Raw genomic sequence first — 14,418 nt, forward strand, 5'->3', positions numbered from 1 at the left:
TCTATACAGAATTTTCTAAACAAGGTTCTTTACACAAGGTTCTACACAGAAATTTTTTTTGTAACAGGTTCAATATAGAAGATTCTACACAGAGGGTTCTTTACAAAAGGTTCTAAACAGAAGGTTGTCTCCAGAAGGCTCTATGCAGAAGGTTTGATATAAAAGGATCTATACAAACGGTTCCACACAGAAGGTTCTATATACAAGGTTCCAGACAGAGGGATGAAGATGGTGTCCTTGCCGAAACTGGAGGAAGCGCGCTCCCGCGGACGGCAAGCATTTTCTGGCAGGAGATCGCTTTTTGTCATGACAGAAGTGTCGCTCGCGGTCCCGCGCATGCGCACACCGCATTGCCAGCAGCTTAAGAGGGCAGTCGCAGTTCCTAGCAACGGAGGAGAAGCGCGGTACCAGGGCCAGAGGACGGTCCGGACAGGGCACAGTCGCACACAGTGAGTCTCTCTAACTCATCTTGACCCGCAGGCCGCGTCGGTTCGAGGGCACTCAGGTATGGAGTTCGCTGCCGGGGTCCCGACCCGAACGGCGGACCAGTTCTGTCCCGGAGCGGGGACAGTCATTCTGTGCTCAGGCCTCCAGAGGGGGGTAACGGTAGGCTAACGGGTCAGCCTTTTCCTGTCGGATGGAATATGGACTTCCCAGTCCCCGTTTCGGTGACACGAGACCGACCGAACCCCCGAAACTTAACAACAGCGGCTCACTTGGTCCTGCACCGACGTCAGCATCAGTTAGCTGGGAGCCATGTTAGCATGACGGCAGTGGACCCGCGAACCCACCCGGCACCAGTCCTGGTACACAGCAGGATTTACATGGGTCATACCCGGTACCGAGCACGCGGAGCTGCGACTGGTCCCGCCACACGGGTTCAGTTATAAGAGATCGCTCACAGTTTCGCCTCCATGTTGTTGACAAACTTTGTAGAACCCTGAGTCACGTGAGTTCAGGTATCACCTGGTCTGTCGATCCAAACCCGATTGAGGTCCTACTTCAGCGGGTGCTGCGTGTACATGTGAGACAAGTCCCTGCACTGGTACTGGTACTGGTTCTGATACTAGTAGAACTAACCCTGCCAGGGAAAGCAAGCTTTGCCCTGTTGGGTCGAATGGAGTGTGTGTGTGTGTGCGCGCGCGCGCGTGTTTTTCACGTGTGGAACACATGGAAACACACAAATATCAACACTCCTCATGACCATTAGCGGGACCAAGGGTCCAGACCACAGGTTCTCAAGCTGGTCCAGTACAGCGCTGTGTGGCTGCAGGTTTTCATTCCAACCAAGGAAAAGCAACACCTGAATCTACTTGGATCAACCAAGCTGCAGCCACACTGCGCTGTACTGGACTAGATTCACACCCCTGATCTAGACTGATCACCATTGGGTCAAAACTGTCAGCTAAGCTACCCCCATTAGCTAGTGGTCACAGGAAGTAATTGTTCACAATATCCTGTATACTGTTTACTGAGCAGGAAGTGGTTTGGACTGTCCGGGATCCCCCACTGGAGCTGGGTGTTGTAGCTGAAGGTGATACTGAGCAGTATAACTGAGTACATCACAGTATCTGCTACCTTCACGCTGTAGTTTTCTTTGATTATTGTGCTGTCCGGAGAATCTGCTCCAGATCAGATACTTCAGGGCCACCATGTTTCATTATTGTACAAATATAACAAGTATGACTACCAGAGAGCAGCCCGTGGAGCAGTGGTCCTCACGGTGGCCCCCCCATCAAGAAGGTTGTGGGTGGAGCAGTGGTCCTCACGGTGGCCCCCCACCAAGAAGGTTGTGGGTGGAGCCCCGGCTGCAGCACGGGGTCTTTCTGGGTGAGTCTCCATGGTCTCCCTGTTCCTGCTGGGTTCTCTCTGGTACTCCAGCTTCCTCCACAGTCCAAAGACATCAAGAGGGACCAGGTTAATCCAGACTCTAAATTGACCGTAGGCGTGGCTGGGAGAGCCAATGGTTGTCTGTCTCTATGTGTTGGCCCTGCCATGGACTGGTGACCTGTCCAGGGGGAAGGCTGCTGGGATAGGCTCCACCCCCACCACCCTCAACAGGAGGAGAGGGAGAACATGGAGGGAGGGATGGAGGGATGGATGATGGAGAGATGGATGGATGGATGATTATTAGATTGTTGGAACAGGATCTGGGTCAGAGGGAACTCGTGACTGGACTGGTAACTTCACCTCTTAGTTCACTGACATGACTTGGTACTGCTTTCTGTCTTCAGGTCTCTGCATAAGGTGGCCCAGTACAACCTGGTTCTTAACGGTTCACACCAACACGCAACCAGCACAGGTGAGGCCATCTCTAAATGATGACTAGCTGTGTCTGTACCCTGGAGCATCAGGGGTTTAATGTCAGACTCACTGCATCACCTCCACTGATCCAGCTGGGACACTCGCAGGTGAGATCCATCCTTGCAGCCCACACGCATGGAGGTCTGATCGGTTTTGGTGTGTGTGTCTGCCCAGGTGTGTGTGCAGCGGGAGGATGGCGGTGAATGTCTACTCCACCTCTATGACCATAGAGAACCTCAGTCGCCACGACATGCTGGCGTGGGTTAATGACTCGCTGCAGCTGAGCTACACAAAGATCGAGCAGCTGTGTTCAGGTAAACCCGGTCAGGTCCTCTCTTTGTCCTGTGGAGAACATCAATGAAGACCTGTGTGTGGGGGGGGGTGTTTTGTCCAGGTGCTGCTTACTGCCAGTTCATGGACATGCTGTTTCCTGGCTGCATATTGATGAAGAAAATCAAGTTCAACGCTAAACTAGAACATGAATACATCCACAACTTCAAAGTGTTACAGGCTTCATTCAAGAGGATGAATGTGGATAAGGTGAGCGTACTCACGCGCACGCACACACGCCAGCTGATCAAACCACCGGGATTAGGGAGGGGACCTGCAAACAACCAAGACACAGTCACAGTTCAGGGGCCAGAAGTGATCTTAGGGGGGTTCTTATGTTGCGGTTCAGCAACATCACATTTTTAAAACTGAACGATTCCCCAGTAAATCGCCTGCTCACAACTTTTGCGCTCTTGTTCCCATTTCTTCTTTTTGCATTTTGAAGCTCTACTTTGAACCTTCTTAAGATCCAACAGTGCAAAATGCAAATTCATACTATTTTTTTTTAACTGGTCTGAAGATTTTGATCAGGAGTGTGTAATGCAGAACCACCCTGAACCAGAAAATGCATCAGCATCACAGTACTTCTTCTCCCAGTTTCGCACCATGGAAAGAAAGTAAATTGATTAAAAGATGGAGACGCCTCAACATCTTCTGCCCCCTGTCGGGTCCAATCTCATTTTTCAACCCTGAATGGGCCGTGGCTTGTGTCTCCTGTGTTGTCACGGTAACAGTTAAAAAGCCTAATCCCTGGTTTCTCTCTTTTGTTGCGGCTCAGATTATTCCGGTGGAGAGGCTGGTAAAGGGCAAATTCCAGGACAACTTTGAGTTCCTTCAGTGGTTTAAGAAGTTTTTTGATGCAAACTATGATGGAAAGGAATATGATCCTCTACAGTCGCGGCAAGGCCTGGAGGGCACACCCCCTCCTCTCCAAACAGGTACAGCACACGCCCCCTCCTCTCCAAACAGGTACAGCACACGCCCCCTCCTCTCCAAACAGGTACAGCACACGCCCCCTCCTCTCCACACAGGTACAGCACACGCCCCCTCCTCTCCACACTGGTACAGCACACGCCCCCTCCTCTCCAAACAGGTACAGCACACGCCCCCTCCTCTCCACACAGGTACAGCACACGCCCCCTCCTCTCCACACTGGTACAGCACACGCCCCCTCCTCTCCACACAGGTACAGCACACGCCCCCTCCTCTCCACACAGGTACAGCACACGCCCCCTCCTCTCCACACAGGTACAGCACACGCCCCCTCCTCTCCACACAGGTACAGCACACGCCCCCTCCTCTCCTCACAGGTACAGCACACGCCCCCTCCTCTCCACACTGGTACAGCACACGCCCCCTCCTCTCCACACTGGTACAGCACACGCCCCCTCCTCTCCAAACAGGTACAGCACACGCCCCCTCCTCTCCTCACAGGTACAGCACACGCCCCCTCCTCTCCACACCGGTACAGCACACGCCCCCTCCTCTCCTCACAGGTACAGCACACGCCCCCTCCTCTCCTCACAGGTACAGCACACGCCCCCTCCTCTCCTCACAGGTACAGCACACGCCCCCTCCTCTCCACACCGGTACAGCACACGCCCCCTCCTCTCCTCACAGGTACAGCACACGCCCCCTCCTCTCCACACCGGTACAGCACACGTCCCCTCCTCTCCACACTGGTACAGCACACGCCCCCTCCTCTCCAAACAGGTACAGCACACGCCCCCTCCTCTCCACACCGGTACAGCACACGCCCCCTCCTCTCCACACCGGTACAGCACACTCATTGTGTCAGTTGTTTGTGACAATGTGATTCTTCTAATAATGAAAATGAATGAAACACGTCCCACCTCTAAACAGGTGAAACCCTTCATCTCAAAGTTAAAAGACCTGCATGCTCAGGTAACAACCTTGTTTGTGTGTGTGTGAGAGAGAGACACTCAAGGATTTAGCAGTGTTGCCAACTCATGAATAAGAAAAGTTGCTATTGGTTGTCCTAAAAGTTTCCAGAAGATGCTATGTGACATCATCAACTGATATGCATTATAAATAATTGACATTTTCTTTATATGGCAGAGAAAGAATCATGGTCATCAGACAGAAAATACCCTACATAGGTTTATACCTACAAATCTGTTCATAGTTTAATTTGATGTCACAATTTGTTCAAAACAATTGATAATGAAAAAAGAACCAGAGGCAAAAAGCAGATATGAAAACGAATATTTTCAATTTACTGCTGAAATTTCTCAATTGTTTTTGGGGGGGGGGGGGTCAGTTCAGCAGCCATTCTTTCTTTTGAGTCAGAGTCTCCTAAAATCTCCAGTATCACCAGAAGGATGTGCTAGAGGTCTGAAGACTCGCTAGCATCGTGGCTGAGTTGGCAACTCTGGCTTTCACTTATATTTGTTACTTGGATCGAAGTCTTGTCGTTTGTGGGCTCTGAATGCATGTAGTAATGTGTGTAGTAACACTGTAGTAGTTTGTGGCTGTACTTTGGCAGTCGGTGGCTCCTCAGTAGGGTTGACACAGTCGAACTGATACCTTGAAGTCAGTAACAGGACCCAAGAGAACCTTGTGTCCTTGCTTTTCTGCAGTGGTAAAACTCTAACCAGTAGAAGAGCATCGATGATGCAGTGCTCATCCATTAGTGTGTCACGTGACCTGTCACGTGACCTGGTAGACACAGATGGTTCTTGATTCCATGTGACAATAAATCAGTTGGTTGTCACACACATGGAAGCTCCAGGATGATGCAGTTTATGAACACAGAATCGTCACCTGTGTCCCTCAGTGCGCCTTTTCGAACGTCAGGGCAGGGCAACATCCTCATCCGAAGGGTTCCTCTTCGATGGTTCTCCTCATTGGTGGTTCTACATGTCCATAGTTCCCCTCAGCAATGGTTCACCTCATCGTGGGTTTGGAGCTGGACTTGGTGCTGCTAGTGTCTTTCAGTTCTCCAACAAAGACGGCATCCTCCCCTGGCCAGGATATTGTAGCTGCTCAGGATTGAGGAGGTCTAGCTTCTGCCAGCTGTAGAGGATCAGGCTCCAGGCTCAGTTTGGCTGTTGTTCTGTTTCCTCAGAAGATGACACGCATGTGTATGTTTGTTCTGAAAAAAGTGTGTCATTTAGGTCATGAAATCCAACAGTAGTGCAGAGCTGTCGGGGAGGGGGGCCTGAGCTTCCTACCTAGGTCATAAATACAGATGTTGGTTTTTGGTCTTTCAGGGCCAATAAGAACGTCCCCTACAGCACCAAAGACCGTCCCTGCCCCCCAAAGGCAGATCAATGTAACAGCGACACGCCGGAGCACCACCATGACCCGCAACGGAGGAGACGCAGAGCTGATGGAGCTGAACCAGCAGGTACCCCACACACACACACACACACACACGGATGTTGATGCACCTGTCCATCGCAAAGATCCATGATGGGAGAAGATTTGATGAATCATTGCGCTGGTGCATCTGAGGGCAAGGTGTTTAGCCCTGGATCAACCCTTGATCACCCCTCTACCTCCCTGTACCACCCCTCTATCATCCCTCGATCCTGCACATGAAAGAGAGAGAGAGAGACGGGGAGTTGAGAGAGAGAGGACTGTCTCCTGTCATGTCTTTCTGCAGCTGCTCGATCTGAAGCTGAATGTGGACGGGCTGGAGAAAGAGAGGGATTTCTACTTCGGAAAGTTGAGGGACATTGAACTCATCTGCCAGGAAAGTGGAGAGGAAAACAACCAAGTCCTCAACAAAATCCTGGCCATACTGTATGCGACAGAGGTAAACACACACATACAGATGACAGAGAGATAAAAGAGAGGTGGTACAGAGGTGACAAGACTTGGTTGAGAGGCAAGGCAGTTTTCTTTGTAGCCTGTTTTCCCCACCAGTTTGTCTCCAGGCGTCATGGCATCATAACAACATCCTCTGCCCTCAGAGCCTCACATCGACTGAGGAGAAACTCCATAGAAAACCTTGAACAGGGAAAAATGGGAGAAACCTCAGGGTGAGGAGGGGAGGAGGATCCCTCACCAGGAGGGACAGACGTGCAGTAGATGTTGGTACAGAGAAGAAAACAGTTTATAACACAGAATGGAGGAAACATGGAAATGTTAATAACAGTTGAAGAAGGAAGCTTCTGGTAGGGGAGGCAGGGAGAGCAAGCCAGCTTGATGGGGGACTGGATGGTAGACTGGTTCATGGGAGGGGAGGCAGGGAGAGCAAGCCAGCTTGATGGGGGACTGGATGGAAGACTGGTTCATGGGAGGGGAGGCAGGGAGAGCAAGCCAGCTTGATGGGGGACTGGATGGCAGTCTGGTTCATGGGAGGGGAGGCAGGGAGAGCAAGCCAGCTTGATGGGGGACTGGATGGAAGACTGGTTCATGGGAGGGGAGCGCAGGCCGGTGTAACAGTAGGGAATAGGGGGGGGTGGGGGGGTGATGCAGGTGGCGGTTGGAGCTCTGGTGGATCTGTGGAAACACAGAGAGACTGCGAGACACCAAGGAGGAGAGGAGAGGAGGGGAGGGGAGGGGAGGGATGAGAGAGGAGAGGAGAGGAGGGCTCCATGTAACCTGATGTGTCCCCCAGCAGTCTAAGCCTGTAGCAGCATAGCTATCAATGGTTCAGAGCTACCTGAACCAGTCCTAACTGAAGGCTCTGTCATAGAGGAAGGTCTTGAGCCTGGACTTAAAAGTAGTCAGAGTGGCTGCCCCTCTGACCCATGGAGAGATGCTGGTTCCACAGTAGAGGAACCGGAACCTGAAGGCTCTACCTCCCAGTCTGTTTTTATTGATACTGGGAGTCACTAACAGACCTGCATTCTGGGAGCGGAGTGCTCTGGTAGGACAGGAGGGACTTATGAGTTCTTTCAGAGAGGATGGAGCTTCATCATTGAGAGCCTGATGAGTCAGCAGAAGGATTTTGAAGTGGATTCTAGATCCTACAGGAAGGAGAGAAGCTAAAGTGGAGAGATGTCTTCTCTCTTCTAACTCCTGTCAGAACCCTGGCTGCAGCGTTCTGGACCAGCTGGAGACTCTTTAGAGAGTTGTTGGGACATCCTGACAGGAGAGAGTTGCAGTGGTCCAGCCTAGAAGTGATGAATGCATGCACCAGTTTTTCAGCATCACTCTGGGAAAGGATGTTCCTAATCTTAGCGATACTGCAGGTGGAAGAAGGCGGTCCTGGTCACATGATTTATGTGGGAGCTGAAGGAAAGGTCCTGGTCAAAAATGACCCCAAGGTTCCTTGCAGTTGTCCTCAGGGTCAGGGTGATGCCATCTAGAGTAGTGATCTGGTTAGAGAGGTGTCCCTGAGGGGTTCAGGTCCAAACATGATGACCTCAGTTTGATCTGAATTGAGCATTAAGAAGATAGAGGACATCCAGGATTTAATGTCTTTCAGGCAGTCTAGCAGATTAGTAAACTGGCTTGTGTCGTCTGGCTCCATCGACAAGTAAAGTTGTGTGTCGTCCTCATAACAGTGGAAGTTGATCGAGTGCTTCCGGATTATGTCACCTAATGGGAGCATGTAAAGAGTGAAGAGAATCGGTCCTAAAACTGAACCCTGTGGTCCTCCATATGTGACTCTGCTGTACTCTGAATGGTCATTATTAACATTAACAAACTGAAACCTGTCAGATAAGTAGGACTTAAACCATTTTAGGGCAGTTCCTTTAATCCCAGTTTCATGGTCTAGTCTCTGTAGCAGGATGCTGTGGTCGATGGTGTCAAATGCAGCACTGAGGTCCAAAAGGACAGAGACAAGACCTCTGTCTGAAGCTGTAAGAAGATCAGTAGAGACTCTGACCAGTGCTGGTTCAGTGCTATGGTGTTCCCTGAATCCAGACTGGAAGGCTTCAAAGAGCTCGTTGCTGTGCAGATGTTCATGTAGCTGCTCCAGGACAACCTTCTCAAGGATCTTGGAGATGTAGGGAGGTTGGATATCAGCCTATAGTTGGCTAACACATCTGGGTCAAGAGAAGGTTTTTTAAGTAAAGGGTTGATGACAGCCACCTTAAAGGCCTGTGGCACATAACCTGTGACTAAGGAAAGATTAATTTGGTTAAATATAGAAGTGTTGACTAGAGGGAAGGCATCCTTAAGGAGGCTTGTTAGGATGGGATCCAGCAGACAAGTGGCTGACATGGAGGAACCGACTGCAGAAGTTAATTCTGACAGGTCGATGGGGAGAAGCTGTCCAAGTGAGCACCAAGTCTGGGAGGTGCTTCTATGGGACTGTAGTCTGTCCTCCATTACTGGCAATCTTTGTTCTAATATTCACAATCTTTTCAGTAAAGAAAGAAAGGAAGTCGTTACTGCTGAGAGTTGGGGGATGCATGGCTCAACAGCACTGTGGTTCTTGGTGAGCCTGCCCACAGTGTTGAAGAGGAACCTGGGGTGGTTCTTATTCTTGTCTATCAGGGACGAGTAGGAAGCGCTTCTGGCATTACAGAGTTCTTTTTATATATTAATAAACTCTCCTTCCAGGCTTGGTGGACTTCCTCGTGCTGGAATGTGTCTTCCTTTCCAGTTGTCTGGTCTTCTGTTTTAAGGCACGCAGCTCTGGGCTGTACCAGGGAACTATTCTTTTCTGGTTGATAACCTTCTTTTTCAGGGGAGCTACGGCATCAAGTGTCCCAAGGAGTGCTGCTGCAGTGCTGTCCACAAGATAGTCTACCTGCGAGGGGGTGAAATCAGCATAACTGCCCATTATATCACTACAAGATGTGGCAGCAAGCTCTGCTGGAATAAGCTCCTAAATCTAGAAACAGCAGTGTCAGATAGACATCTACTGAAGCAGGACTTTTTCCCAGGTAGGATATAATTTGTTAAAGTAAATTCAAATGTAATTAAGGAGTGATCAGACAAGACGGGGTTCTGAGGAAGAACTGTGATGAGGTCAGCTTCTATTCCATAAGTGAGTACTAAATCAAGGATGTGATTAAAAGTGTGAGTGGGTTTGTTTACCCTCTGACAGAAGCCAACAGAATCAAGAAGCGACTTAAACGCAGTGGCCAGAGAATCATCATTGACGTCCACATGGATGTTCAAGTCACCCACTAGAATGACTTTGTCTGAGTTCAATGCCAAGTTAGACAGAAAGTCAGGGAATTCTTCTAAGAACTCAGAATAAGGTGCAGGAGGACGGTACACCCCAGCAAGTAAGAGTGGTTTCTCTGCTTTCCAGTCTGGGAGGGAGAAGCTGACAGTCAGGCTCTCAAATGAGTTAATGAACAATTAGGTGGAGGGTTAATGAGCAAATTTGACTGATAGATTGCAGCTCCTCCTCTTCTGCCAGTGGTGCGAGGTACATGGTAGTGAATGTAACCAGGAGGGCAAGATTCATTTAAACTAACACACTCATCTTGCTGCACCCAGGTTTCAGTGAGTGCTAATACACCAATCTGATAATTAGTAATTAAATCGTTCACTAGGAGAGACTTGGATGGGAGAGATCGAATATTAAGCAAACCACATTTAATAGTTTTACTGGGTTGGTTTGCTGGAGCAGTGGTTTTAATTTTAACTAAGTTGCTATAAGTTCCTCCTCCAGATTTGGGTGCAGGCTTATAAAGCCTCAGGGCAGACACAGTTTCTATAGGCTGGGTGGGTGACAACACCAAGGAACCAGCAGAGGGCGTGCTAACCTGCAGCTCTGCCTGCTGGTCTGAACTCTGGGAGCTTGTCAGGGATTAGTATGGCTAACAAACTGGCCTCTGTTCCTAGATAAGAGAGATGCACCATCCAAAGTAGGATGGCAGTTCCTAGCTGACAGAGAGGTGGTAGAGATGACAGAGAGGTGGTAGAGATGACAGAGAGGTGGTAGAGATGAGAGAGAGATAGAGATGAAAGAGGTTGGCCGAGATGACAGAGAGATAGAGATGAGAGAGAAATAGAGATGAAAGAGGTTGGTCGAGATGACAGAGAGATAGAGATGACAGAGAGGTGGTAGAGATGACAGAGAAGTAGTCTAGATGACAGAGAGATAGAGATGAAAGAGGTTGGTCGAGATGACAGAGAGATAGAGATGAGAGAGAGTTGGTCGAGATGACAGAGGTAGTAGAGATGAGAGAGATGGTAGAGATGAAAGCGAGATGGAAGAGATGACAGAGTGATGGTAGATGAGGGTCGAGGCAGGTGCTCTGGGTGCGTGGTGGCAGGCCTGGTGTTTCCATACTCCTAAGCGCCACATCTGAGGGGCGGGGTCATAACTGCAACACGTATTATGACAAGATTTCCCACAGTAACTGCAATGATGCTGCTATTGAAGACCTGGAGGGAGTACTTGGAACTTTCAGTCGATGGTACTCAAGAATTCCTTTGAAGTCAGCATGGTGGGTGCTTCCCACTGCAGCATTCCTGGTGGCGCCAAACTGAAGCATTCACAACTTGAGGTTCCTTTTGAATGAGAACAATTCAGTGTTTTGACAAAGAACCAAAGGTTAATTTAGGTTGTGTCCCTCCATCCCTCCATGTTCCCCCTCTTCTCCTGTTGAGGGTGGAGCCTATCCCAGCAGCCTTCCCCCTGGACAGGTCACCAGTCCATGGCAGGGCCAACACATAGAGACAGACAACCATTGGCTCTCCCAGCCACGCCTACGGTCAATTTAGAGTCTGGATTAACCTGGTCCCTCTTGATGTCTTTGGACTAGTCCATACATATGTGCGCGCTAACACACACACACATTATGTTTGATTTTATACCTTATTGATATGGATATACGGAAATGCCTATTCTGTTAGTTTAGTCTGTCTTATTGTTCTGTGTCTTGCTAACCCGGGACCTGAGTCCAATTTTCGTACCCCTAACATGAAAATGTGAGATGGTGTGACAATGAAGATCCTGAACCCACACACACTCGAACGCACACTGATGACTTGTTAGTTCTGCCCTCTCTGGAATTTGCAGGTACACAGGCACAGGTGTGAATGCCTCCTCCTCTATGTTGTTGTTCAGCATCAGTACATCTGTGTGTGTGTGTGTGTGTGTTACTCCACCTCTGCACCCTCTAGTGGTGACTGGTGCACCTACAGAATAACCAGTGTCAGTGACAGTTTGTGTGTGATGTCAGAGATGAACAATGGTGACACTTGTGTGGTTCTGGTTCTGCCCCACCTGACACTGACCTGGATTTTTTTCACTGCAGGAGGGATTTGCACCACCAGAGGATGATGAACTCGATGATGGTGCCGGAGGAGATCAGGAGGAGTTCTGAGTGCCTCCTTCTGTCTTCATCCTCCTCTTCCCCTGACCTGGATCATCATAACCTTTTTCTCTCATCATTAGTTACATTTTTGACCTTTTATTTGACCTCTACGACCTCTCCTGACCTCTGACATCTCATCTCTGGCTGTTCACATCAGTGACCTCTTTACCCTGCAGCCTAGCTCGCTCTTACGTACTAGCAAAGAACACTTAACCCGGACCTGTTTGGTCCGGCGCCAGCAGCTGGTCTGGCAGGCTGGTGGGTCTGCTGCCCTGGAGGCTGAGGGGCAGCTTCATCCCTGAGCCTGTCAGTCTGGCCCAGGTTCAAGGAGACAACAGCATTGATTGTTTGGAGATCTAAATCTATAAAATAGTCAGTGTGAGGAGGAGTCAGATGTTTCTGGCTTCAGGTGCGCCTGCAACGCTCCTGTGTGCGTTTGGAAGACATCTCCATAGCTACATTGATTCAGGCTGTAGAGACGCCACCGACGCTGAACTATTGAGGTGGAAATGAGTTTAAAAAGTGATAATATGCAACAAGTTGTCGCAGCGGAGGTTTAGCTCCCTGTCTGGTCTCAGCTCCTGTGAGACAGCACCGTGTATTTATGTTCTTATTTATTTATATTTTATCAGCTTTATTCTGCTTCTGACAACTCACACGTCTGTGTGGGGAAACTTTGGGGTTGCACTAAATGTTATGAAACCGAGTGAACAGATTCATGATCGCATGCCAACAGCAGACACAGGAAGAGGCTCCAGTTTTTACGTGAAAGAGGTTTGTTTTTATCTGCATTGAATTCTTAAAGGCCAAGTCAGAGTTGTCAAAGTTCCACTCATGAGTCAGACTAAGGTTAAAGAACCAAGGTTCAAAAGGTTTGTCTCCAGACAAAAACACCAAATTACTGATGTTTGACTGCATCAATGGCGTGAAACGCTCTTCTGTTTCTGTTCTGTTGCTGTATTTGATTTGTTTTTCATGTTGCATAGAATTTATATACCACTGTGGGTGTGGTTTATTGTGATTGACAGCCAGCAGATGACTTGTATTAGTTAGAGCAAGCCTTGCTTCCTTTGATGCCATGGAAACCATGCGATTTACTGACCTTTGGAAGTTCTGCTGCAGTGAATTAAAATTCTGACATACGAGAACAGACAATGGACCCCTGCTGTGTTTTTTAATCTGCCGTGAATTCATGCTAAGAAAGTCCTTAACTTTATTACCATTATTGCCATAATTTCTTCTTAATGACCCTTAAATGATAGAGACTGGATCCGAAGAATCAAAGTTTAAGTAGAATTTATTTTCTTGTACAAGGAGTGGTTAGCAATACAACACACGAGAGGTCAGAGACCAGACCCCCTTTGGAGGCCAACGGTTGATTTATGGACCTCACAACTGGACGTTTCTGCTCTCTCCTGCTTATAAAGACACGTTCCACAGATACAGTCACACAACCCCCGTCCCCAAAGACTGGCAGGCTTCGGATCCTGAAACCAGACACACCCGTCTCTTGACCCTCTAGTCCTTTATGATCCCCATGCACCTATGCAGACTGCAGGAAGAACCAGGACCCCCATCCTGACGTGAAGAGAATTTATTTCACAAATATCATCCATCCATCCATCCATCAATCATCCATCCATCCATCAATCATCCATCCATCATCCATCCATCCATCAATCATCCATCCCTCCATCATCCCTCCATCCCTCCATGTTCCCCCTCTTCTCCTGTTGAGGGTGGTGGGGGTGGAGCCTATCCCAGCAGCCTTCCCCCTGGACAGGTCACCAGTCCATGGCAGGGCCAACACATAGAGACAGACAACCATTGGCTCATCATCATCATTATTATTATTATTGTTGTTCTTCTTATCATCATTATTATCATTTTTATTATCATCATCATTATTATTGTTGTTGTTCTTATCATCATTATTTTTTATTATCATCATTGTTATTATTATTGTTCTTATTATCATCATCATCATTATTGTTGTTCTTATTATCATTATTTTTATTGTTATCATCATTATTATTGTTCTTATTATCATTTTTATTATCATCATCATCATTATTGTTGTTCTTATTATCATTATTTTTATTGTTATCATCATCATTATTATTGTTGTTCTTATTATCATCATTATTTTTATTATTATCATCATCATTTTTATTATTATTGTTCTTATCATTATTTTTTATTATCATCATTGTTATTATTATTGTTCTTATCATTTTTATTATCATCATCATTATTGTTGTTCTTATTATCATTATTTTTATTGTTATTATCATCATTATTGTTGTTCTTATTATCATTATTTTTATTGTTATTATCATCATCATTATTATTGTTGTTCTTATTATCATCATTATTTTTATTATTATCATCATCATTATTATTATTGTTGTTGTTCTTATTATCATTATTTTTATTGTTATTATCATCATCATTATTATTATTATTGTTCTTATTATCATTGTTCTGGTTTAGGCTCTGCTTCGAAGTGAGTTTCATTCATCCACAAGCGTAACCCGGAGAGTCTCGCGGGAACATCCATAATCACATGTGGACGCTG

General features: G+C 47.7%; 1 protein-coding gene across 4 annotated transcripts; it reads left to right on the forward strand.

Moving 5' to 3' along the window:
* The first annotated feature begins 339 nt into the window (after positions 1-339).
* Positions 340-12,995, forward strand: LOC147242131 (microtubule-associated protein RP/EB family member 3-like). Of its 4 annotated transcripts, XM_086189428.1 has the most exons (10): positions 340-449; positions 2,235-2,302; positions 2,479-2,618; positions 2,699-2,844; positions 3,413-3,572; positions 4,498-4,539; positions 5,868-6,004; positions 6,263-6,415; positions 9,248-9,446; positions 11,781-12,995. In XM_086189428.1, the coding sequence occupies exons 3-10, from the start codon at positions 2,498-2,500 to the stop codon at positions 11,804-11,806; spliced, it is 984 nt and encodes a 327-aa protein (XP_086045554.1). In that variant the 5' UTR covers positions 340-449; positions 2,235-2,302; positions 2,479-2,497; the 3' UTR covers positions 11,807-12,995. The 4 variants fall into 4 exon arrangements, with proteins under 4 accessions (XP_086045554.1, XP_086045556.1, XP_086045555.1 ...); XM_086189430.1 differs by lacking the exon at positions 9,248-9,446 and having other exon boundaries at positions 341-449; XM_086189429.1 differs by lacking the exon at positions 4,498-4,539 and having other exon boundaries at positions 341-449.
* The last annotated feature ends 1,423 nt before the right edge of the window (positions 12,996-14,418 follow it).

The sequence above is a fragment of the Aulostomus chinensis genome, chromosome 20 (assembly GCF_037954235.1).
Source record: "Aulostomus chinensis isolate RoL2024-O1b breed Wild chromosome 20, RoL_Achi_v1.0, whole genome shotgun sequence".
Classification (NCBI taxonomy): Eukaryota; Metazoa; Chordata; class Actinopteri; order Syngnathiformes; family Aulostomidae; genus Aulostomus; species Aulostomus chinensis.